The sequence below is a fragment of the Carassius gibelio genome, chromosome A6, assembly GCF_023724105.1.
Source record: "Carassius gibelio isolate Cgi1373 ecotype wild population from Czech Republic chromosome A6, carGib1.2-hapl.c, whole genome shotgun sequence".
NCBI lineage: Eukaryota > Metazoa > Chordata > Actinopteri > Cypriniformes > Cyprinidae > Carassius > Carassius gibelio.
In genome coordinates, this window is record NC_068376.1 from 6,076,547 (window position 1) to 6,104,510 (window position 27,964).

General features: G+C 36.3%; 1 protein-coding gene across 6 annotated transcripts; it reads right to left on the reverse strand.

Moving 5' to 3' along the window:
• Positions 1 to 225: 225 nt before the first annotated feature.
• On the reverse strand, positions 226 to 27,197 carry LOC128016130 (prostaglandin E2 receptor EP1 subtype). 6 transcript variants are annotated; one of them, XM_052600554.1, is made up of 4 exons: positions 4,118 to 4,297; positions 3,868 to 3,922; positions 2,230 to 3,131; positions 226 to 1,239 (listed from the first exon to the last, which is right to left on the reverse strand). In XM_052600554.1, exons 3-4 carry the CDS (start codon positions 3,079 to 3,081, stop codon positions 970 to 972), a joined length of 1,122 nt encoding a protein of 373 aa, XP_052456514.1. In that variant the 5' UTR covers positions 3,082 to 3,131; positions 3,868 to 3,922; positions 4,118 to 4,297; the 3' UTR covers positions 226 to 969. The 6 variants fall into 6 exon arrangements, with proteins under 6 accessions (XP_052456514.1, XP_052456513.1, XP_052456509.1 ...); XM_052600553.1 differs by having other exon boundaries at positions 2,230 to 3,134; XM_052600549.1 differs by lacking the exons at positions 3,868 to 3,922; positions 4,118 to 4,297 and adding an exon at positions 27,071 to 27,197.
• Positions 27,198 to 27,964: the final 767 nt, after the last annotated feature.

The window sequence follows — 27,964 nt, forward strand, 5'->3', positions numbered from 1 at the left end:
AAATCTTACTTCGTGTATTACAAGAGGTTGACTAGATCGTGGATAACTAATTAATTAAAATGAATACATAATCAATGATCTCTAACAGCCCTGGTTATTATTATTCTAGCTTTTCCGATTTTCTGTTTGTTTAATTATTTATTCGAAGTGCTTGGTTTATTGACATTCATGCATCAAATTAGTTATGAAGTGAAATTAAATAAATAAATGAATATCTAAAACTGATTTCATAGGTAGCAACGGAAATTTAATTCAGATATAATACATTTGGTTTTATTATTATGATTTTCAGTGTAAAAATAACATTAAAAGCCTCCAGAAAATTGGAGGGATAACACAAGAAATAAATTATGCAATTTTATAAACATAATTATTCACATGAGCATGTTTGCACAGTAATATGCAAGATAAACATATAAGGTCTTCTTCATCTGCAGGGGAAAATAATGCTCATCACATAAAATTACAAGTTCACCTCATAGTTAATATATTGTTGATAATCATGCTATACAAAAGTTCTGATTAGATGTGCAAGTATTTTCAGTAAAACAAACATTAAAATAATTTTTTTGTGCCTCATGTCACTGTGATGTCGGTTTTCATGCCCAGGGTTCTCATCATGGGACATAAAACATCGTCCCTGAACTAAAGCTACAACAGTGGCTGAATTAATGCTTCAATTACTAACTCTAATGTATTTTCTGTATTGAAGGCCCAAGACAGTAAATAATTGCTGTTCTCTTTGACACTGGCATGAATGTTTCTAGCCAAATTCTTCTTATTAGTGCTTTATAGGGAGGAATAGAAATGTTAATCTCATGCTTCATTCATATTTGTGCAAATATGCTTAAATAAATACATTCTTAACATAGAGAGTGCAGCACATGCTGTACTCAAGGGGCCCAGTGAGATCGTCTATGGTAGAGCTGACTGACTCTGAGTAGGCCTCCAGTTTTTATTTACGTACACTTAGACTCTACTGACAGGAGTCTTCTCAGAGCTGGGAAAGGAATGGATCACCCAGCAGCGAAGAGTGCTTTCCTTAAAGTCTGTTTGACGTTTAGTGATGACATAAATCTTTTGGAGGACAGAACGACGGAGAAGAATATAGACCCATGGATCCAGTATCTGGTTCCAGGACGCTATCCGCACCCCCATTATCATTAGGGTCTTATAGGTGGCGAGGTCATCTCCAATAGAGCCCTCATACGACTGTTTCACTGTAATTAGGCCAACAATCTAGAGTTAGGAGACAAAGACAAAACACCACAAGGATTATGATTATGACAAAATATCCAGGGCCAAGAAATGCATAATCCAGTCTATTAAAATATATGGTGCTTTACGGTCCATGTACTTATACTACTCTTTGCCATTTTGTTATAAATTTTGTGACAAGGGAAAAAAAAACTAATTGAGATTTAAATACCTTGAGTTTTATATCTTTAATAATATGCTTAATTTTAAATAACAATAGTAATAAAAATAGTAATATTTAGATACAGAAGACCATTTCTGCATTAGACAAAAAAAAAAAAAGTTATTTAAAAAAAACAAATAAAGATATAAAGTTATGGTGTAAAATATACAGCTGCAGTTATGATATATAAAATCACAATTAGCTGTTTTTTCTTTTTTACTCTGTGGCATCAAGTTCAAGTTCAAGTTCATACTCGAGTTCATACTCAGAAGTGATTAAGTTGTTAGAAATGCATAAAATTAGGTCACAGTAATGATTACTTTGTGGCTATTTGAGATACTTTCTGTGTTTTAAGCACATTTGGATGACAGAAACAGCGCTTTTGTTGCCAAAGTCTTGTGACATTTTATCAAGAATATTTGGGCAATGAATGTGAAGTCTGTCACCATAAAGATGCAAAAAAAAAAAAAAAAAACATCAGAGCAAAAATGTGGGTAATTAATCTGTAAATTAACCATACGTGTCTACTTACTATCTGCTTAAGGTATATAGTCTTTACTTACACATTTTTATTAGCTTATTTTATAAACACACATGCATTTCCCAGATGTGTAAGCCTTATTTAAATAATTTCATGTTTGTTATTTTATTGAATTTTCTTTCTTTCTTTTCCTTTTTTTCCTCCCAAAACAGTTGTCCTGTTTGTACTTGTTTTAATCTTATGCCAGGATTTATGGGGCCCATTTTCATGACAGGGCCACACTAACCCACAGGCTTGCAGCTGAATTATTACAACTGCTCATACTCACCAGAAGAGGGCTCCAGCAGATGCAAGATGTGACCATGATGCCCACAAGTTGCACCACCATCTCAATATCATGGGATCTAGCTGATTGACGGTTAAAGGGTTTCTTTCGTATCCTCGCTAACACCAGCGTCAGTCCACTTATGGTGTTACACACCAAAGCAACAGCAAGGGATGCCAACCCCAGTCCTGAGAACAACATAACAAAAGCTACATCTGCCTTCTCTGTGTCCTCCAGCACTTTAATGAAACACCAGGTTCCAGGATACTGGTAGGTATATGAACCCAGATGAAAGCAGGGTAGAAGGGCAACACATAGAGCTGCTAACCAGATAACAGAAAGAGAGAGCTTAGTCCTTGTGGTCGTAACCAGCGAAGCATGGAGCAGTGGCTTTGTCACCCCTAAACACCTCTCAGCTGCCATGGCGCAACCAAGAAAGAGCGGACATAGTCCGAAAAACACCATACTGCCTCCTAGAAACTGGCATAATGGGTCTGCCCGGTTGTAATCTTCAGAGGGGACACCTCCAGAAAGATATAGCCTCATTACTATTGAGCCAGGTATTACATGTCCTGCAAAGTCTGTGGCCACCAGAGAGCTAGCAAACAGGAGAAACGCTTTGGATCGTCGACGTAGTCTGGCATATGCGTTTGCCAGAATGAATAAAGCCACAATGTTGAAGAGGATCCCCAGGGTCATCGAGAGCATCGCAGCTATGGGGCCACTCAGGATCGGTCTCTCTAACGTGACATTCTCAGGATCGGCAAGTGATGGAGACGTCGACCGTCCATCCCACTGACTGTCATTGGGAAATGGGCTGAGTGGCGCAGTGCCTGATGAGTTGCAGTTATGCATGGCTAACTCAGATGAGTGTTTAGGTGTAGGGCTCCCATCTTCAGGTAGATCTGCTGAGGGTGGAAAAATATATCTTAGAACAGATCATTTGAAAGACCCCAAGAAGTTAAAATAAGCGTAGTGCGGATATGCTGATATGCTAATTCACTTTTGGCCAGTATATGCATTTTAAATGTACAGTCTTTTTCTTTGTAGACAACAGTGTGAATTACTCCCAGATAAACATTTCACACTCTTTATTAGTGTGACTGTCACATCACAGAGAATGTTTAATGTAGTGAGTACCATCTAGTAAATAATCTTAGGAATAAGTAAGTAATTAACAAGTAAAAGTAACAAGTAATTTCAGGAAGTCTTTAAAACCTACAAACATTTGCAACTCTTTTAGATTGTCTCCTAGAAACATATATGACATTTATATATCTGTTTGGCATACATTCATATAGTCATCTAAAATATATTTAAGAAATTAAAATAAAATAGGGAAGATCAATTCAGGGCCAAAGCAATAGACAGGCAAGTTCTGACAGGCTCCTGGCAGCCTCAAATCGTTTAAAAACATTCTTTGAGGTTCCTTTGCCTGCGTTTGACCTCTCAGTCAACATCTCCCCTGAAGAATTATACAGTGAGTCATTTAATAATGAGCCATATTTATTGGATGCATTAAAAAGCAATAAATCAGAAAAAATATGCAATAAATAAGTTACATGTTACAACAAATTTCCTCTGACACAGCATCTATGTAGCCTACAACTCTACTCAGTGAAGACCAATGCAACTGCTTACCGTCACTAGCGAGTATCCACTGGGATTAAAACATCATGTATGAGACCAAGATCGCCTGCGTGCGTAAAAAGTTAAAAACATTTTTTTTTTGTTCTATTTTGTAGACAAAAGAAAATAAATCACTTTATAAGTTATATGTTTACAAAATTAAATGTTCGTTTTAACTAAAAATAATAATAATTCCAAACAGTCAAAAATATATTTGTAACAAAGATGTAATATGGGTGAATGTAGAAGAAAACGGGTGCACCGTCATATCCCTATATTCCATGAGAACGCCTGGTCATCAAAGAAAATGGTAATGCAGGTTCAGCAACGTAAAAAAAAATAGTTCCACATAAGAGTATAGTATGTCGTTTTAAATGACGAAATACAGATACATTCCACCGGCGGACGCGCGCGCTCAGAGAAACCGTTTCAGTACAGTGTGTTTCTGACGGAAACATGAGGGTGACTAAATAACCCCTCCCTGATGAAGCTCACTGCTCTTAGGTGAATGTAAATCACTCTAAACCAACGGTCTGAAAGCTGCATTTCTGATATAAGAATTGTGCTATTGTTTATAATAATAATAATAATAATAATAATAATAATAATACAAATAATAATAATAATAATAATAATAATAATAACACATGGGTTAACCGGGGAAAACATTTAAGCAAGTCACTACATAAAAAAAAAAAAATTAAAAAAAAAATTATTATGTTTGAGCAGTTGCATTCAGTAACTTTAAGTCAATGCCTCAGTTATTCATGCATTAAATAATAATTCGGTAATTATTAATCATGTAAAAGACAGATAGGCTACCTGATTCAGCATTTGCGATTTCGTTTTCCCCTTTTCTCTGGTCTGACCTTGAACTTATACTGTATTTCAAATGTTCCACTAAACCAGACTATTGTAGATTGAAGACAGGTGTGTGTGTTTGCTTAATTTTTCCAACCTGGCAAACTGGAGTGGCTCCACACTTGTGGTTTGGATTCAGAGTAAAAGCAATATTTTTACATGGTGATGTTAAGGAAGGCAAGAGAAATGTGATGTAGACCACAGATGTGACATGGATGTTTAAAGCAATGATTTCTTCTTAAAGGCTGAACAGTTTATGTATTTAATGATTGGATTTTAATATGAATTGAATCACTTTAATATTTATATAGCAGCAATATGGTTTAATCAATGCAATATCCGGATCAATGCACGCAAGGCTGCTGGCCCAGATGGCATTCCTGGACGTGTGCTTAGGGCATGTGCAGAGCAGCTTGCAGGGGTCTTCACAGACATTTTCAACCTGTCCCTCACCCAAGCAAATGTGCCAACATGTTTCAAGTCCACATCCATTGTGCCAGTACCGAAACACTCTTCCCCTCCCCAATGTGCCTGAATGACACCCATCATTATGAAGTGCTTTGAGCGATTTGTCCTAGCACACCTCAAAGACTGCCTCCCACCCACACTGGACCCACACCAATTTGTCTACCGTAGAAATAGGAGCACAGCACTCTGCACTCACACACTTGGACGATAATAACACGCATGTTAGGATGTTGTTAGTTGACTTCAGTTCAACATTTAACACTGTCATTCCATCCAAGCTGACCACAAAACTTGGAGACCTGGACATTAACACCTCCCTCTGCAACTGTATTATGGACTTTCTGACCAACAGACCTTAGCATGTTCGGTCAGGCCACACCCACTCCACCACCTTCACACTTAACACCGGCGTACCACAGGGCTATGTGCTGAGCCCATTCCTTTACTCCCTTTACACCCACGACTGCAAGCCTGTGTATGGATCCTACTCCATCATTACGTTTGCAGACAATACCACGGTGATTGGCCTCATCAGTGACAACGATGAGACTACCTTCAGGGAAGAGGTACAGCACCTGGCCACATGGTGCGCTGACAATAACCTGCTCCTTAACACCAGTAAGACAAAGAGCTCATTGTGGACTTCAGGAAGAAGAAAGGAAGCACGCATGCGAAATTAACGAAATTGTTGTTGAATGTGTCTCCAGCTTCAATTTCCTGGGAACCACCATCTCGGAGGAACTGTCCTGGACCACAGACATCTCTAGCCTGGTCAAGAAGGCTCACCAGTGCCTCTTCTTCCTCAGGACACTGAAGAAGAACAAGCTTTTTTCAGCCATAGTGGTGAACTTTTACTGGTGTGCAATCGAGAGTATCCTGACCAGTTGCATCACAGTCTAGTATGGAAACTGCTCAGTGGCTGACCGCAAAGTACTGCAGAGGGTGGTGAAAACTGCCCAATGCATCACAGGGACACCACTTCCTTCTATTGAGGATATCCAGAGGAAACGCTGTCTACATCGAGCTTGCAGCATTTTTAAGGACTCCTCTCACCCTGACCATGGACTGTTTAACCTTCTATCCCCGGGAGGCGCTTCAGGAGCCTCTGGACAAGGACCAGCTGATCCAGCAACAGCTTTTTCCCTATAGCTGTCTCCTTGCTGAACTCTGCCCTCTGACCCCCCCCCCCCCCCACACACACACACACACTCATCACTACATCTGACTGATTTATTTATTTACCACAAGCAAAGCTTTTTATTACTTTCACTACTGTCTGTTCATCCAAAAGCACTGAATAATCCATTTGCACACTGAAATATTTTCTATGCACTTTACCGTCCATTGCAATAGAGTAAATTATGTTCATATGTTCATAGTTCTGCCTATAGTTTACACACACGTTTACATAATCCATCTGTATAGTATATTCATAGTACACCTATCTGTATATCATGCTGATAGTATTTAAAATCTGTTATGTTCTAAAATCTAAATTATGTTCATGATACTTATCTGCATAGTTATTGTACATATTTTAGACCTTGTATATTCTGTACTTACTTATTGCACTTCTGGTTAGATGCTAACTGCATTTCGTTGCCTTGTACCTTACATGTGCAGTGACAATAAAGTTGAATCTAATCTAATCTAATCTAATCTAATCTAATCTAATCTAATCTAATCTAATCTAATCTAAATCAAAACTCTTAATGACATGCACAAGAATTGTAAAGTGAAGTAAGGGAAAGGCTTTTTGTCACACAAGCTATTTCTTAATAAATACAAGGTTTTGAAAGTGTTTTGCCTCTGCTTTCAACACTTAGTTCAACAACATAGTTCAGTTGTTGCTTAATTACAATATATTTGTTGTGCATTCTGTCCTCTAAACTAAAATTCCAGTATTATTCTCTTTATCGCTAAGATATGGACTGGTCAGTTAAACAATGTTCTCAGAACAAGGATATTTTTAATGAATACCGGGTTGGGGCAAGTTGTCACAAGTGTTTTAAAGGGGTCATATGATGTGATTTCAAGATTTCCTTTCTCTTTGGAGTGTTACAATCTTTTGATGCATAAAGAAGATCTGTAAAGTTGCAAAGACTAAAGTCTCAAATCCAAGAGATATTCTTTATAAAAGGTCAGACTTGTCCACGCCCTCCTAAAACAACTAGTTCAAACACGCCCCCACATGTCTACATCACTGCGTGGGAAGATTTGCATAACACAGCCAAAATGTTTACGCAAATAAAGAATGCGTAACTTTTATTCTCGCTGTAATATTGTTGTTGCCGCCACTTCCATGTTGTGGAAACGCTGTGTGTTTCATTGTGAAAGCGAAACTACTTTGTTTGGCTTTCCAAAAGAGGATGATATCCACTCCATCCTGCCTAGAGCTGATCCGTGCTGGTCACTACATCAACTGTGGATCGCCGGATCGGCTTTCACCGTGGACGAAGAAGTGTCCAGCCCGGGGTCGTCACATGTGGTTGCCCCTCCTTCGTCAAATCCTCCATCTGTTCCTCACTCAGGCTGCTGTGTGTGACGCTGTGTTTCGTTGTGAAAGCAAAACTACTTTATTTGCCTTTCCAAAAGAGGACACAACTAGAAATCAGTGGTTAAGCCTACCTGGTCTCATGGTATAAATGTACCTGGGTGCACTTTTTAGCGAGACATGAAATACATACTAATAAGTACATCTCTGCAGTTTCAAAAATAAATGAACACTAGAGTCAGTAAAACTCAGACTCCTTTTATTCCTTTTCACACACAAATTTACGGAGTTTCGATTAAAAAAGCGTAATTTTTGCACAATTACTTGAAGAAAATCATGCTATGACTTCAAAACAATATTAATATGCTGGGAGATTTGAAAACTGATGCTTTTGAACGTTAGCATGGCACATATCAAGCTTCACCTCTATGGGTTTTCATAGGTGTTTGGTTTGTTCGGTAGCTCACGGAGTATATGGAGACGTACTTGAGAGGTGAGGAGTTCCTGTTTGAATCCTGTGTATCTAAGGTTCGACAAAACAGTTGAAATCTGCATATAAGGAAGTTAAAATGGCACGGTTGCACCAGCAAATGTGTTTTTATATCAGTTTTACATTTGTTAATACTATTGGGTAAGTTTAGGGTTGTGTTTGGTGTAGGGCATATTTCCAACACAATACAGCATTAACTTTTAGCGACATTCCCTGGATATTTGAATTCTGAACTGGTCCCAATATGTACCAGAAGCAACATAATAAAAACACAGCAATATATATCTATTTCAACATCATAAAAATGTGCCAGGGTTCACGATTTGAACCCGTTTTTAGCGCCACTCAGATGACATTTCTTTTTCTGAAACGTGCAGTAAGGTAAGCAAAAATGTGTTGCACAAAAAGTGCACCGAGGTACTTATTTTTATGATACTACGGAGCTCCACACATAACATGCAAGAAAAAATAAATAAATTGTGCGCACAATTTACTAATTCGTTCCCTCAATTTACTAAAATGAGCACATGATTACTATTGTGTTCCCTCGATTTACTATTGCGTTTGCTCGATTTGCTCGAAGTAAAGTAAAAGTAAAAAGTAATTCGTGCGCACAATTTATAAATCGAGTGAATGCAATAGTAAATCAAGGGAATGCTATAGTAATCGTTTGCATGTTTTAGTAAATTGAGGGAACTAATTAGTAAATCGTGCACACTATTTAACCTTATATTTTTTCCTGGGTTTTATTTACTAAAGTTTTATTTACAACACGGTTCCAGAACAGTTCAACCCAAATATTCAGATGTGTTTCTATAAAGTATGGCAGTTCCAACTTTGCAAGGACAGTCTGGCGCTTCTGACTCACAGTCTTTAAATAAATTTTTTATATTGAAAGAATTTGCCACTGATGATTCAAACCTGAGGTTTGAGCAGTGTAGAGTAATGCTTGTCGTTTCTCTGATCACAAATACAGACATGGTTTTATGTTTACACTGCGCAATACACACTGCAACACGTAAAAAAACAGTATAAGTCATTATAATCAGTAATTATGTCCCAAATGGATGCAACAAATGCCTCGTTTTTATGGGTTTTATTGTTTTTGTCTCATTGCGCTGGGAGACGGCATCACAGTATAATAAGGGGGGTAACATTTCTGTCAAACGCTTGAAGCATTCAGCCAATCACAAAGCACTGGATAGTTGGCCAATCAGAGCACACCTTGCTTTTCAGAACGATGAATGAGATTTGTAAAAATGTATGCATTTCAGAAAGGCAGGGCATAGAGGAGAAACAATAATGTACATTATGTGGAAAATAATGCGTTTTTTGAAACCTAAACCACAAAAACACATTGGATTAAACCAAATACACAACATAATGTTCTTTTTAGCAATGTCATATGACCCCTTTAAATGTAAAAATGTAGTTTATTGTTTTGAGTCGTATAATCATTGTTTTGTACAAATTTCAATCACTTGTATCTTTTTTTCCCAGAGACACAATTTTTTTTTTTACTTTCAATAACTGGATAATCACAAGAGTGACAAGTAGCCCTAATCTCCTCTGAATTCCACGGAATTTGGAAAGTTTTGAAACTGTATAGTGTATAAATGCAACTGAAAGTGTATAATGAAGTGACTTGGGTGGTAACATCTGCCCCAGATAAGAAAAAAACATTAAGAATTTAAATGAAATTGTCAGTTTATATGGAACCTCGCACATGACATGCAAGAAAAAATAAATAAATTGTGCATACGATTTACTAATTTGTTCCCTCAATGTACTAAAATGTGCACACGATCACTATTGCGTTCCCTTGATTTACTATTGCATTCCCTCAATTTGCTAAATCGTGCGCACAATTTATAAAACGAAATAGTAAATCATGGCAACGCAATAGTAATCGTGTGCACATTTTGGCCTAATATTTTTTCCTGCATGTCATGTGCGGGGCTCAAACTGTCAAAACACTTTGTCAAAACAGAGTGTCACCTATCAGCCACATCAATGAGCTCAAGTTGGAGAAGTTTTGAGCCACCCAGGTCTCTTTCATTATGTCATTAGACGGGTCTTTTAAGAAGCTCATTATTAGACTATTGACACTGGAACATTAACATGGACAGATGAAGTGTCATTTTTTTTCTTAGTCATTTCAATGATGTGGTGTTCAGAAATGTTCACCAGAAGTCGGGTGTTTGACTACTGCAGGGATTTTCCATTTAAAGCACCACTCTCCCATTCACTTAATAATCTTATGAATGTAGCCATTTGGATTCTGTTTGATTGTAGTCTCCAAGAATAAGTCTAACAGAGACCAATTTATTTATTTAGAAAAACCACAGGCTGCTTCCACTCTTCCCATATCCAACTGAGAAAAACTTAACCTACAAATTGAGGGCAGAAAATAGTGTGAAAAGGGCACCAGTCAATCAAGGACTACAAGACACAAATCCATTACTGATGGAAATAAAGGATGTGCTTAAAGATGTGTTTTAGAAGTGCTAAATGTGTGCTATTGTGCTAGTGTAAAAAATTTTTTTTATGTTTTAATTAGAATTTATTTTTTCAGTTTCAAAGAATAGTTGGAATCAGGGTTATTTAAGGATCATTAATAAACTATTATACATAGTTTTGTTTATATACATACATATATATATATATATATATTCTGTTTTCTTTTGAATTTTAGTTAGAGTTTCATTAATTTTGTTTTGCGTTTTTGCCGTTATTATTATTTTTATTTTTTGTTAAATATGTCAATTGTCACAATACTGTGTTCATAAAAAATATACAAGAAGAAACACTAATATGATGGTGACGATAGGCAGTCTTTAATACATACACAGAAGGTAAATCCATATAGAGGCTTGCAACATGTTTGCCAATTTTCCCAATTTTCCGAGGTGGAACATTATTCGCTACTTGCCAGACATTACAAATCAACCCAGATACATATTTTTTTCCCCTCTGGCACAAGAAATAAAAACAGGTATTTATGCTGGCATGAACATGGACATACTGATCCAGAAGTGGATCTCTGTGGATTGGAATGTGGATTCTGTTGATCAGCGGGTGGTTATTCTTAACCGTTCTCAAGTCGCATGCATTTAGGCTTTATGTAGTCTGTGTTGTAGTAGGCTCATTTTTGTTTTGCTACATTCTGCTTTTGGGTTTTCGCCGATCGGCCATTTGTTTGCTCTAGATCGAGGAATTTTGGACAGGATCCCATTGGAGCTGAGACAAGGTACAAGGAATGAGCTGTGGGTAAAAGTACTGCAGTCACAGACTCTGCAGGTTTGAAGTTATATGGCTGTTTTTGTTCCCTCATTTCAATAAAGTGCTCAAGCGTCTCAGTAATATGATTGTGGAAAGGGCAGAGTCTTCCACTGATTCGTCACTGCGACATTCACAGTAAGGAAAACAACTAAAGTTATTTCCTTAACCAATTAGCAAAGAGTTTACATATGAGAGCAAATAGTAAGTGTCTTCTCTGAGGCAGATGTGGAAGAAACCAAGGTGCCAGATGGATTATTGGAATCTTGCAGTCATTTCAAGATTGACAAATCCAGCTGCTCAATCATGATACATGTAGATGCATGAATTAGCTTTGCATGCAGTATGATTGTGCCGTCATTTCAGTAATATCCTAACACACAAAAATAATACATAATTGCTCTAAATATCTGAATTACTGGAAATAAATATGTGTTTCTGTCAAGTTGATCCTTAAAATGTTACAAAACTAAAGCCTCAATCACATACAATGACTATCAATTTTGTGTAAATAGGTCAGGAGGTTTGCTAGAAATAATTCCTGCTGTTAAACTTTATCTTCTGTATGGCCACAGGCTGAATCTTTGGTTTGAAAGCGAGAGACATGCAAAACCCAGCATTTGTTCGGCAGCCCAAAATTCCACCCAGTCATGACTATTTCACAAATCAAATGTGGCTCACCACATTCGCATAAAAATGTCAAGGCTTTGAAAACACGTTCCCATTGACTACACACAAGGCTGATCTGGGTCGCTTGAATTCAGCATGGTCACTGTTAAAATTCACAGGGCCTGGGACCTAGTGGACCCAGGATAATATTTCAGTCCATGATCCACAATAATGCTTCCTTCAGTCCATCTCTCGTTGTCCTCTCATATCAAAATCCATGGACATAGTTGTTTAAAAGTGTTTTTGCTTGTAAACAAATAGTACTTGATTTGTGCATATTTCTCTCCTGATTCCATTTTTTCACTGGGTAACACAATAGTGTGGATAGAGGACTATTATTTCAGCTGGAAGCAATGATTTGAAGTTAAAATCGTCTTGATGGAGTTGTGTGGATTACTTGTGGATTATTGTGATGTTTTTATCAGCTGTTTGGACTCTCATTCTGACGGCACCCATTCACTGTAGAGCAACCATTGGTGAGCAATTGATGTAATTCTTAGTTTCTCTAAATCTGTTTGAATGAATTTACAAACTCAAGTAAATAGCTTTTGATGAACTATTTCTTTAAATACACAATGTTAAAACTAACAGTGACACAAATAACATTCTTATACAAGTGATTCTGGAATCTGTAGAGGCCAAAACTCTTTTTCCCTTTAAATATATTTTTATCAAGACTGAAACAAGATTATTGCTTTGATGGTGGTTTTAGTAGATGCCGTGAATATATTTTGTGATAAGAACAGTTATGTGTCATTTCAGGTCTTTTTAAGGTCTAAAAAGTCTTTGCCTTATGTTTTCATTAAAGACAAAATATGTAGCGAAAGCATTTTTTTTTTCCCACTTAACCAGAAGCCACTAGAAGAACACCATGTTCAGACCAGCTGTTGTATTTAGCATTCATCTGAACATCAGGCTCTGCAAATGATTTTCATACATTATTCAGTAAAAAAGAAATGGTATTAGAACTCGTTTTTACATTCTGGTCTGCATGGTTCTCTCTGGATCTCATGTATTCATCAGCCTCAGGGCTCTGAGGGGGTCAATAGGACAAAGATCTGCATATGAAGACGTTGCTTATGGCCACATGAGACTACTGAAGGCTTATCTTATTAATGGCAAGTCAATTGAAATCGAATGATGCTTTCAGCACTCTCGCTTAACCCTTTGCTTTCAAAATACACATCAGTTAAAGGAAAAGTTCATCATTGTGACGAGTGGGGTGGAGCAGAGGGCCGTGGGAATGATTTACTCCACCGGCCTCATTCTGTTCCCATGGCTCTCGGCCCCAACTCACTCGTCACAATCAAAATGTCTTCTTTTCGCAAAAAGTCCAAAATATTATTTTCTCTTCGTTCTTGGGTGAACTATTCCTTTAACAGTGAGAAAAACAGTGCAAGACAGACTCTAAAGCTCAAACAACAGACATGCATCTCGTAGTTATTCAAGTTTTAAGCTATGCAGAAAAAGCTTTTCTTTTCCTAAGACACGTTTTGCTGTGCACACCTGTTCAGTATTATTGATTCAGTATTGGCTCCATTGGTAAATGGTACACAAGTTTTGGACACAGATCAATTAATGGACTTTTCTCACAATACATTCTATCACTTCAGCTGATTTTATGTTTGCTGTTTCATGTGAATGGCTTAGTTTGCGACACCGAAGCGTGCTGTTTCTCCCTTCATGTTGGCATCTGTTTTATCTGCCTGTGAATTCTTCAAAACGGCTCTTTCAAGAAAACTATTTGCTTAAGAAGTTGAACAGGATTACGGAAAACCTGCTTTACTTTACTGCTTTATAACTGAATGCGTTTTGCTGTAATTTGTAGGACTGTCATGGGCTGAAAATATATTTACATATATGGTTGGTGGGTGTTGAGATGACCATAATTACATTGGGAATGATGCGTAAGAAGATTGGTTATGCACCACTGACTTGTTAGGTTTAGGGGTGGATCTTCACGCTTGTTTTCTCTTCTGAAAACCTTCTGTACAAATCACATTGTAAGACTTCATACAAAATCGCAACCCTTGTAGTTATGTTTTCTCATCAGATTGGGTTAGGAGTTTCATTCCTGAACAAATCAGTGTTTTGAACGATTCAGTTGAATGAATGGTGCAGTGATGAATTCCAAACAGTGTTTTTGTGCCATTGAAGTGCACTTCCGAACAAAAGTGAACACAAAATATACTTCCAGAAGTCTGCCAGAGAAGAGTACATGCCATGGTCACTCCAAGGAAGTAATTTTATCGTTTATGGTCATGTGACCCAGGGTGATGTGTACTTGTGATTAATTTTAAAACTAGATGGTGGGAGAGTTCGAGTTGACTTATAAACATTCTAGTTCAAGTTGTTTGCTTTTGTCTCTAGTAAACAGAAAGGCAGAGAGATACAGTGCAAAGACCCAATGCTGTTGGACTGTTATATCAGCACACTTAGAACCCTTTAAATTTAAATCTTAAATCTTGATAAAAAAATAAAAAAAAAGCATTTATTAGTATAATGTATTATTGCTCCAGAAAATGTTCCCTTGGAAGTTTAAGGAAATGAGCCTTTAAGAACAAAATAAAGTAGCCTATATTTTATTAAGCAGCATGTTTTTAAATGTAATTTGTGAAAAGTTTATTTCATGCCTTGCATGCAATGTTTATACGTCATTAGGTGCAATAAAATATTAACTTCAGATGCTTTTTTCTGTGAATGGAGGCCTGTGCTTTGAAAAACCACAAACACAAAACAAATGTTGTGATGAATGAGACCTTTCCAGCTGTCTTTAACATCTTCCCTGCATGAGGGCAGGAAACATCTGGAAGGTTATGAAGTGTGTGAAAGGGATATGACCAGTGGTCATTACTTGGAAAGACCTTTTCGGAGTTTCAGCCACCTGTGGTATTACATAATAATATAAATAAATGAAACTTTATTTGTTCTGCCCCCTCTCTATAGCAGGGGGCTTCAGTGGGGCCCGTGACCCTAGGTGGTCTGTGGTGGTAACGTAGGGGATCAGTCCATTATTATTTGATCTAAAACTAACTGTAAAATAATACCTCTCATAAAGACTTGTGAGGAAATAGACTTTTTAGAAGATTTCCTGTTTTTATTATGGTCCTTGTTCTTTCACAGCTGTTGTGGCTGGTATATCAAATTGCAGCTGTAGAGAATACAAACTGTGAATGAACTGATTTGAGTAATTTTGCCAATCTACTCCCGGAATAGCCATTACAGGATCTCTAGTGTTATCGTTTAAGATATTTTGTATTTCATTAGTCATGATGAACTTTAGATACAAATTAAAAGTCTTTGTGAATATAATCCTTTAACACTACTGTAAGAAGGAATTTTGAGGAAACTTGTTCCTCTGTTTCTTAAAAAAAAAAAAGTTGTGGTGAGGCACTGGAAGTGTGTGGGGCCAAATTTTAAAGAAGGATTTAATTCAGATTTTAAATAGCCTAATAGCTTAATATTTGATTCCAAAAATTAAATTCATTCTTCTGTTAAAATGATAGAAGTGTAGAAAAATGGATAATCTCTTTACAGGAAAAGACCAGATATGTCTTTGGACATTTCCTTGAAATCTAAAACTCAACACAATGTAATATGTAATTAAAAAATACAGGTAAAACACCTGTGAAAATTCCTTGAGGCTGTATTTTTACAGACTTTTCTTAGAGTGTAATTTCATGGTTTTTATAGTTATTTTATGGTTTTATAATTTTCAGCCATGTTGTTAAGTTTTAAAGGGGTCATATGATGCTTTTTTAAAGATCATTATTTTGGGTATTTGGTGTAACAGAATATGTTGACATATTTTAATGTTCAAAAAACACATATTTTTTAATATACCGTACATTATTGTAGGTCCTTTATGCACTGCCTCTCTCAAATGCGTCGTTTTCTACAAAGTACCTATTTCCGACAAGCACAGTCTTCTCTAAATGGCCCACTGACCCAGTGCATTGTGACTAGCCAATCACCGCAAGCACTCGTCAGAAATGTAACACCCCTTTCCGTAATTGCAAGCTTAATCTTTCAAAATAAATGTAAAGATATAAAGTCTTTAGTTTTACCTTCAGTTCAAGCCCGAAATGGGAATGAAGTCAAGTGACAGACACAGTGATGAATCTCGTATGTGTTTGCAGCTACACAAGTCACGAACGGTTAAGACAGCTGAATCCACTCTCTCTCTCTCTCTCTCTCTCTCTCTCTCTCTCTCTCTCTCTCTCTCTCTCTCACACACACACACATGCGATGCGCAAAACTCAGCATTTGAACAGTTCATAGCAAATACTTAAACTAATAACATAACATACTAACAGTAGCTGATTCAGAAGCACCTGATTGTCATAGCATCTACTTTCGGAAGGCCAAATAAAGTGCTTTTGCTTTCGCCTAGATACACACAACATCTTCCTGACATGACTGCTTCAACACTAACTGCAGTTACTGAAACCATGCATTCTTTCTTTGCATGAACATTTGGATGGCATTATGCTAATTTTCCACATAGTGACGTAGATTTGGGGGCGTGTTTGAATGAGCCGTTTTGGGGGGCATGGACAAGTCTTAACTTTGATAAAGAATATTTAACTTTAGTCTTTGCAACTTTACAGATCTCTTTATGCACCAAGAGCTTGTAACACTCCAAAGAGAAAGAAAAAATTTAAATTGCATCATATGACCCCTTTAAAATTGTATGTATTTATATGTAACATTTTGTCTTCCTGTAGCTCAAACATTAGAGCACAGCTCCAGCAATGCCTCGGTCATGAGTTCATTTACCAGGAGGAACAAAAATTATTACCTTAATCAATATCAAGAACAGTACCTTAAATGTAAATTGCTTTGGGTAAAAGCATAAGCAAAATGCTAAAATGTAACATTTATGGATTGATCCCATTCCATTTAATTTTCATTGTAACTCAGACGACTGCTTTTTTAAAACGAGGGATGAGTGTAAAGATTTATTTTGGTAATCAAATCTATGACACAACTGCTGTCAAATGAGCTTAACTTTTACTGAACCTTGCATAGACCTTTAATGATTCTCTCCCAATGTTTTTAATGTCCGTGCAAGCTGCATTTATTCAGTAAAGCTTCAGTATTTTACTGCTCAGGCGATAATAAGCCTCTCTGCTGACTCTTTTAACAAGAAGGATTTAATTAGGATTACGATTACAGGGTGCCATGGCCTTTGTTTTTCTTCCTGCTTGACCTGGATGAATTCCTGCTTTAATCTTCTTTACCAAAGGCAGAGTCCATTGACATGGATCACATATCCATAAAGGCAGCTGCTGCTTAATTCTTCTACATTTCTTTCTGCCAAGTTTAACACAAAGGTTTTCCTTTGAACTGCATTCCCAACAGTCTGGATCGGAAAATGACAAGAAGATTCAATCCAGAAGACTGAAATATTTAGTGTGATCTGCTCACAAACCCTTGCTTTTTGACTAAAGAATCAATGTAAAATGAAAGTTTAATACATTGAGCATCCCATACACCTTCACTATTATTCTCATTGGGATTAATATCTGTAAATGCAAAAGATATTTTAAGTTTTTGACAAGATGCTAGAAAAACTCACTCATACAGTCCAAAAGTCTGAGAACATTGAAAATCTGTGATTAAAAATCTAATTTAAACCTGTATATGAATGTTTCAGGATTATAGATATAAAATAAATAATGGTTTTAACACAAATTACATGAAATTGCAAAAAAAAAAAAAAAAAAAATCATTACATTTTTCATGTGAACTCAAAAGGTAAAATTTATGAATCATATAATTTCCGTGTCACTAATATTACCAAATCAAACTGCACAATTATCTATTTTTTTTTTTTTTTATATTTTGAACTCTCCCCTCGATCATCTATTGGTCAGACAAACTGATGATCCCGCCCACAAACACAACATTGCCGAGCCAGTTTTGGGATGGGATGGTTGGGATGCAGAATTCAAGGGAATGTATAACAGAAATAAGAGTAGGCCTATGAGTCACTTTTTGATAACTGAGTAAACATACATATATTTAATAAACAAAAACACATAGGTTTGAGCATTTGTAGAGTTTTGTGAATGACTAGTGGCTAGATCTGTGGCGCAGACTCTGAATTGGGATGTGAAAGTATTTTAACATAAAAAAAAATACACATTCAACTTAAAGATTCAATAGATAATATAATGAGAACAGATCAAATAAACACGTGTCATTAAAAGTCTTACACTGTTTTGCATTGTATTTCTCAATGGATTTGATCTTTCTGGATGCTCTGTGCTCTTTGAAGACTCCTGAGAAATGAAAAAGAGAAGATTGAGGTCTATTGGAATTACATTAAACGTACCCCAAAAAAATACCTGATCGAAGATTAATAGAGAACTGTTGCAGTAGCAGTTATTTGGCCTTAGAAAAGTTATATTTTCATGTTTTTAAGCTTTAGAGGCACAACTTTTTTAGATATGATATGAACCATCATCTAACACAACAAATTTGGTGTAACATTTTTTACATTTGTCTGGTTATTTGAACGCATTCAATGCATTTTCATTTGATTCATTTTCTCATTGTATGTATTGTTTCATTTTATAGATGTATTTATAAAATGTCTATTTAATTTGGATGTTTATGGCTAGACAATAGTAAATAAACCTAATATAATATTTTAGCATTTAGCATTTAAACACCCCATTTCACTGACCATTTGTTAAAATGAATTTAAAGGAGTTTCAGAGGTTGTTATGTAACCCTACTAGTGGAATCCGCAGAAAAAGAGAAGTCAGACACTGTGAGAATCAGTCAGTGAATGGGAAAGAAAGAAAAAAACCTGGAGAATGAGAGAAGGTTAGGCAACATTTGAGAAACATAAAAAAACGAGCCTCCAGATCCTCGTCTCTTGTTACTGTCTTTCAACGGTGTCTAGAGGTTCATTATTCAGAACAACATGAACACTCATATTCCATTTGTTCATCACAACTTTCTTCTCAGAAAGCACACTTTGTTGTTGAGTTTTTTTTTCTAAATTACTATTTTGTACCCAGAATATGTCTTTGAAAGAAAAGTTATTTGATGTTTTGTTAATTGCTGGTAAACAAACTCAAAAGACCAACCAAGATGCACCTGCTAAATTGCTCCCTTTCAAATGCACACGTCATTCCCATAAACCCCCTTAGATGTAAGTGCAAGGGAATGTAAATACGGGAAAAAAATCACAACCACTGAATAAGTTAAAGGGGGGGAGAAATGCTATTTCATTCATATTGAGTTTTTTACACTGTTAAAGAGTTGGATTCCCATGCTAAACATGGACAAAGTTTCAAAAATGTTGCGTTTGAAGGAGTATTTTTGTTCCAAAAAAACCTCTTCCGGTTCGTCACAAGTTTCGGAAAGTTTTTTTCGAGTATGGCTCTGTGTGACGTTAGATGGAGCGGAATTTCCTTATATGGTTCCTGAGGCACTTCTGCCGGAAGAGCGCGCGCTCCCGTATAGCGAGGCTGAGCACAGACATTTCACTGATCAGAGCGATTCACTGATCAGAGCGAGAGCGTCGCGAAATGTCACAAAAGAAGTGTGTTTTTGGTTGCCAGGGCAAGACAACCCTGCACAGATAACCAAAAGAGAAACAGCATTAAGGGACCAGTGGATGGAGTTTATTTTTACAGAGCATCAACGGAGTTGTGGAAGTAAGCACATCAAGTAAACAACATGCGATGTTGTCATCAAAATGCACTTTCAACATGTACAGCTTAAAAAAACAACAAAAAAAACAAGATGACATAAAGTGGAACTTAGTCATTTTCCAAAACCGCTAAGCAGATATATACAGTTTCAGTACATACCACATAGAGACGTTGTTGCTGATGCTGCTCTTGTTAAATTTCAGCCTCTGGATCTGTGTCACAGCTTCCACATGCTCTCAACGCAAAAGCCTATTCGCGCTCATGATTCTTTAGCTCCGCCCAGACGCCATGCCTCTAGGCGCTCGTGTTTTTCCGGGAAAAATCGGTACAGACTATCTTTCTCTTATAAATATAATAAAAATAAAGACTTTTTGGAGTTATGAAGGATGCAGTACTACTCTATAGGTACTCAAGATTAACAGGATATTGAGTGAAAACGAGCATTTCACCCCCCCTTTAAAGAGAACTAGCTGTTAGTCATTCACCATAAACTGCTGTGAATGCCAAGTATTTTAAAGTAGTATAATTCATATCAAGTGAGTTTTCAGTAACATTGAAATTAATCATTAGGTACAATATGCTTATTGTGTGCATACATGTTTTTACACTGTACTTATTATTATTTTTAAATAACTACATGTAATTACAGTTGTAATTCATTTCTAGATACATCTATAATTAAGCTGTTGATCCTACCTCTACACCTTAATGCAGCTTTCACTTCAGAAGACATCAACTGATGCACTGGACTCGTGTGGATTACTTGTGGATTATTGTAATGTTTTTCTCAGCTGTGTGGACTTCATTTTGACGGCACCCATTCACTGCAAAGGATCCATTGGTGAGCAAATGTAATGCTAAATTTATCCAAATCTGTTCTGATGAAGAAATAAACTTATCTACATGGCATGAACCTAAGCAAATGTTAATTTTTGGGTGAACTAGTCCTTTATTTTATTGGTAATATCAAAGTTTCAAAGTAAAATTCACAGCAATGAGTTTCTTTCTGAACATCTCGAACATGTGCCTGAAGAAAACTGAGGTGCAACTTTGAAAGAAAACAATTATGAAAAACAAACAAATCAAACTTTTACCATTGTGATACAAACTTCTTTAACCTGAATCTGGTCTGTAGTCTCTCTTTTGCTCTTTGTGAAGTTTTGAGACCCTCTGCCTGGATTTGTCATCGAATAGTTCTGCTTTAAAAATAGCCATCTGTAAGTCAGTGCGGTGGCTGGACCGTCAGAGAGGCCAAACATCAAACAAGGAATCATCTGGAAATTTATTCAGACAGTGTACTCGCTGTCAGGGACATTACTATTCAGTATTTAATATTCAACCTAATATTGTTCCGTGTGCTCACATGAATTATGTGCTGAGAACATTCAAACATGTGACAGAATCTTTATGAAGCGAGTGTTTACAACTCAAAAAAAGTGTGAAAGTTTCAAACTGTCAAAGTTTCAAAACAAAATACTTGACAATAGGCTGAGTTCTGTCAAGCAGGTCAATGGGTTCAATCAAAAAAAGTTTTAATGTAATAATAAAACAAGTAAAGTGTTTTCTTATTAAAAATGTTGCATGTCTAAGGATATTAAACAAATGGGTTTGAAATGATGTGCACTCACTGGTAAAACATTACTCACTTGGTATGTTTTATTTCACACACTGATGTTTATTTCTTGGCTTTTGTTAAGTTATAATTGTCTCTTGCATCAATATTTAGCTAATCTGAATATTTTGGCTCCTCATAGTTCTCTTGAGGTTTAGCAAATTCTGTTCTTCCTCTTTTTAGGGTCAGGACTTGTCTGAATAAATTGATTACTTCTAGTAAATCACGTGTCACACTAAATAAACACTACAGTTTATGCGTCATTGTGGATTCATCAGTCCCCCACATCCGATGGACATACAGAAGAGTTGAAAAATGCAGGAAACTTTTATATATATGTATGTGAAATATATGAAAACTACATATATATATATATACGTGTGTGTGTGTGTGTGTGTGTGTGTGTGTGTGAGAGAGAGAGATCATTTAACTCAATGTGTAAATCTATTTTTTATGACCCTGATTAAGAGCATTGCATTTTCATTCATTTTGTGCAGTTGACATCAGGAACTAGGGACTTTGGCCTGGTCGGTGTGTTTCCACCGCAGGAACCAGGAACGAAATAAATTTCCGGGTGAAAAAATGCCCCTCGGAAAGTCAGAGGTGGTACTTTTTCAAAGTTCTGGAACTTTAGGGGCGGGACTTGGGCACTAAACATCCTGTTTGGTTGAGGTCTTGCAGCATTGGTTTGAGTTCAACCACCATTTATTCAGATCATTTTCAAAATATTACTGTTATTGTGTCATGAAATGTAATTTTAAAAGCATTTCAGGTGAGAATGTAGTCGTTTAAAAGTCAAATATGTGGTTTATATATAAAGACAGTGCCTATTTAAAAATGTGTTTCGCCGATCTCGGAGACGGTGAGCTCCACGCGATCAGCGAGAGCTCAGTCCTCATGTATCCGCCAAGAGCAGCCTCACCTCAGCTAATATGTGCCGCTGGCTCTGATGTCTCTTCAGTGGTTAAACATAAAATATAATTTGTTTGGGGTAAATCTAACAGGTTATCTTTGGTCTGTATATATACACATATCCCTGAACTAAGTACATTTCTGCAGCTGTTATTATGTTTAAATGAAAACGAAAGGAGGCAGTGGTATTTGATATCCTATTTCGTTTTATTGTAAATATACAGAGAGGAAAATTGCAGTAGCCACGGTCAGCTGACTGATGTTATCAAGCACGATGCTGTTTGCAGATTTACCGGATTTGCGTCGTCGCGGGCATTACACTCCCGAGTCGAATGCACAAAGTCTGAACTACCGAGGATGCACATCCAAAATTAGCGTACTTTGTATTAAGAAATGAGCATAGACCTACGTCACCAAAAGTTCCTGGGGAAAAAAAGTTTCTGGTACAAATGTTCCGGGTAATTTCACAATGTCTTCAGTTACATGATGAGAAAGAACAGCTGAATATGTTCATAATATTAACAACCTGTCAGTGATGAACACAACATACACGATTCTTCCACATGATCAAGACAATAAAATAAATGAGTTATTTTAAGCAGAGCTAGCATTGACAAAGCATTCACCAAGTTCAAACATCTTTTCGTACACTGAAAAAATATGTTATGTTGACTTTACTTAATTTTATTATGTCAAGGGGTTGCACGAAATAAATGTATCTAAATCCAGATATATTTTTAAGTTGATTGTACTTATATTTTATAAATTGGTTGTACTTATATTTTATAAATTGAGTTTATTCATCTCTTTCAGTAATTTCAAATTAATTATATGCATAATTCTATCTAAACTATTTTGAGTAGAATTTACTAAAAATGAATTATGTGCAACCACATCAATTTAATCATTTAATTTCTATTTACTAAAATTTATTTCAATCCAATTATTTTTTTAAATTTCTTATTGTATATTTCATTAATTTTCAGACAAATAAAGCAACCCCAATATTTTCAACTCTAACTTTATTTTTCTGATCCAAGAGAAATTTGCTCTCCCAAACAAGAGTGCCAGTAATGTAACTCTGTAGTCACCATTTCTCAGAGACCTCAATTCACAATTCATGGTACACCACACTCAATCAGTGAATAGTGTTTGAGTATAAATGGGTCATTTTGAGTAGAAAATGAACTCCAGGTGTTACAAAAAATATGTTACTAAACCTAACATCAAAAGCAACTAACATTTTTAATTATTCATGCACCAGTGCATGATGGGAAATACACTAAAAAAATGATTCATTGAATTTACTAAAAAAATGTATGGTAAGTGGTTGCAATCAATTTATTTAGAACAAATAATTAAGAAGATTAAAGATTACTCATCCAAAACAATTTAGATCTCATGTTTAACCACATTATAAGGCAGATTACAGAAGACTGTGGTAAAGCTAACGTTAGACGGGAACAGCTGATGCAGCCTGGAGCTAACATCAATATCTCCGAAAGCACTTAAGACATTTTTTTTTAATATCTTTATAAATAAACTGTGTATTTTTATTTTATAAAACTACATTTTCATCCAAAAATATTTGTAAAATACAGTTCGACACAAGTAATATTTGCGTTATTTGTGTGTGCGCGTGTGCGGAGTATGTGACCGTTGGTGGAATTTACCCCAAAGACTTGTTCTGAACTAGAGCATATTATATTCTTTATATAGCGAAAAAATGAACTATTAACTATAATAAACTGTGCTCTATTACATGAAATATTACTTATTGTGCACATTGAATGATGAAATTTGAAAAGGTCTTCAGTTCCCACCGTGAAACTGACTGGAAACTCCATTGAAGCTGTGTGTATGGTATACTGTCCAAGTCCAGAAAGGTAAGAAAAACACCATCAAAGTAGTCCATGTGACATCAGAGGGTCAGTTAGAATTTTTTGAAGCATCGAAAATACATTTTGGTCCAAAAATAGCAAAAACGACGACTTTATTCAGCATTGTCTTCTCTTCCGTGTCTGTTGTCTGATTGCAGTCTGGATATCCTGTTCGCGAACTAATCATTCAGTACACTAAATCGAATTGAATCATTTTAAACGGTTCGCATTTCTAATACGCATTATTCCCCAAATGATTTAACTTTTTTTAATGTGACTGACACTCCCTCTTTGTTCAAACAAACCATTATCCCGGAGTAATTCATTGACTCAAACAGTAAACTGACTGAACTGCTGTGAAGAGAGAACTGAAGGAGAACACCGAGCCGAGCCAGATAACGAACAAAACATTGACTCATTCACGAGTCAAGAACCGTTTCTGTCAGACGCGTCCGACTCGAGACAATGCTGACCAAAATTTATTTTCGATGCTTCAAAAAATTCTAACAAACCCTCTGATGTCACATGGACTACTTTGATGATGTTTTTATTACCTTTCTGGACATGGACAGTATACCGTACACACACTTTCAATAGAGGGCAGCTCTCGGACTAAATCTAAAATATCTTAAACTGTGTTCCAAAGATAAACTGTCTTACTGGTTCGAAAAACATGAGGGTAAGTTATTAATTACATAAATTTGCTATCTGGGTGAACTAACCCTTTAATTTAATTGGGGCCATAATAATTTTTGTATGAGATAATCTTACTTGAGCTTTAACAGTGTCTGCTCCAGACAGATCCAGCTGTGTCATACGAGAGTTCACTCCAAAAGCAGAATCACTGTGTCATCAGCACAGGAAACGTAAGATGCAGAGAGCACCAGCAAAAAACTTTTTTGTTTCCAATAGCAGGACAAGCATATTTTATCTTCTGAAGATACATCATCAGAAACCTGGTTTCATAAAATTAACTGTCGTTGAAGCTCAAATCCAGCTGTAAATCCAGAAAATAATAATACAATTTATCTTACTGATGTAATTTTTTCACTTTCCGTTTATATTGAGTTCCAAAGCAGATGTAAGTTATCATATAGTTTATTAATTTATTACAACAAAAAGTTGAATAAAATACTGAACCATTATTCTTTAAGGAACATCCATTAAATAAGGTTTTAAATTGTGTGAATTATTCTTAAATGGACATTGTTTTTGTTGAACATTGTGAGGCAGCTGAAGATGAAATACAAAACCATGAGTTCATTCTGCACTTAGAAACAGCTCCTCTGAGAACTCTGATTGCAAAGCCACAAATTGTGTGAGAAACTTTTCAGTTGCCAAAACTTAAAGTTTATGAATCACTTATCAAGGATTACAGGCCTCGCTTAAATTGAGAAGAAGGCTTGGATTATTTACTGTTACTAGGTTTTGTCATCTCACAGTTTTAACCAGACTCCCTTTTCTCAGGCCTCATGGACTTTTTTAAGTGTCTAGCTTAGCCAGTCTGTTGTACTTTGCAAATGCTGATAAAATAAATGTTGTTGACTATAAAATAAACAGAAGATTCTGAAGATTCCAAATGTCGTATTTTAAGTCTGTGAACATTTCATTCAAATGGCAGACTTTGTCTCAGGACCTAACATAACTTAAAGGGATAGTTAACCCAAAAATGAAAATTCTGTCATCATTTACATACTTTCAAGTTGTTTCAAACCTGTATGAATTTCGGTCTTCTGTTGAACACAACAAAAACATTTTGAAGAATGTGGGTAACTAAACAGCTGCTGGTCCCCGTTGACTTCTATAGTATGAAAAATGGAAGTCAATAGGGACTTCAATAGGTTTGGCTACCCACATATTTCAAAAAAAGTGATGTGACATTCAGCCAAGTATGGTGACCCATACTCGGAATTTGGCTCTGCTTTTAACCCATCCAAGACCACACACACACTGTGAACACACACCCGGAGCAGTGGGCAGCCATTTATGCTCTGGCACCCAGGGAGCAGTTGGGGGTTCGATGCCTTGCTCAAGGGCACCTAAGTCATCTTATTGCAGGACCGAGATTCAAACCCACAACCCTAGGGTTAGGAGTCAAACTCTCTAACCACTAGGCCATGACTTCCCCATCAAAGTATTTCAAGGTATCATAGAGGTTTTATTTTAGGGAATTTCATATGTGAATAAATAATGACAAAATTTTCATTTTTGGGTGAACTACTCTTTTAAGGTGAGGTCTTGACTATATTTTTGACCTACAGAGATACAGCTCGACTCCACCTCCTTTCTTACCAGCATCTATTTATCTTTGAGTGGTCGTTGCTTGAATTATCTTCAATGCTGAGGTCTTTTCACTGGCTACCAGTATCTGTTCTGGGTCTGGCGCTTCACTCTTTCAATCTTCTTTCAGGCTATACACCCCAGTTCAGTCACTTCATGATGTACAGCCCACTTTGATCTCTTTACATGAGGAGCTCTTGCAGAAAAACACTGCTTTGTTGCACTGGTAAGAAAGCACCTTGATCATTCTGATAAAATTGTGCTGGATAATTGTAAGATTTATTTTAATCATTTCATTTGAAGAGGTTACTGCTGAATTTTCCAGAAATCATATTTTCCCACTTCAGGTCCAAAGTATTATTAAAAGTGATGTCAGAAAACAGCACTAATGGGATGGAACAGAACGTGCAGTGACATTGACAAAAATCACATAGACTATATATTGTGTGAAAGTTTGATATTTTATATAAAATTGTGGTTAATTGTCTACAATAGTCATGAATGTAAAATGCCTAAACAGTAATGTATTTTAAAAATGCACACTAGCTTAAATGGTTAGTTCACCCAAAAATGAAAACTAGGCTGCATTTTACTCACCCCTGAGGCATCCTAGGTGTATGTGACTTTCTTCTTTAGACAAATCCGTAATAATCGCTTGATCTAAGTTCCGGGACTCGCGAGCATGACGTATAAGGTCAGCGCTGCACATGCGCCAGTGAGTCTTGTGAAAACCAATGTTTGTCAACAGGAGCAAAGGAAGCATAATTTCCTTACTTTAGAAAAGGAAAACCAGTCTCCTCTTGCCTTATATCGAAATCCTCTGACATTCTTCTTTACAAATCCTTTTTTTGTACTTCTAATTAGTGACCGTTTGTTTCGTTTTGATCTCTATGCTGGGTTTACTTGTACGTCACTTCAGAGTAGCGCATGCACAAAGCTGACCTCATACGTCATAGCGGAACTGCTTCCATTTACAACAGAGAGAGCAAGCTAGATTCAAGTGATTAATACGTTTTGAATATGGATATTTTTCTTACAAAAATGCATTGGTTTGCCACAGGAGGCCTTTGTTCACCCCCTGGAGCCGTGTGAAACACTTTTTTTTTTTTATGGATGGGCGCTCTTTACTTAACGTCTTTTGGACTGAAGCAATGCAACAACCGCTGGCTACAATGATAGAGCTTGAAAGATCACAGAAATTGTTTTAGTACATCTACGACTGGATTTGTCTGAAAGAAGAAAGTCATAGGATGTCTTGGGGAGGAGTAAAACACAGCCTAATTTTCCATTTCTGCGTGAACTAACCCTTTAAGTATTTTGCATTACACACTAAGCAAAGTCTGTCTAATATAACTGTATCCTGTTAACATATCATATTAGTAGTGAGTCATGATGAGAATATACAGCACAAAATAGCAGCTTGTATAAATCAGACACTCTCCAATCAGAACCATAGCATATGTTAAGTACATAATAATTCAGTCCTAACAG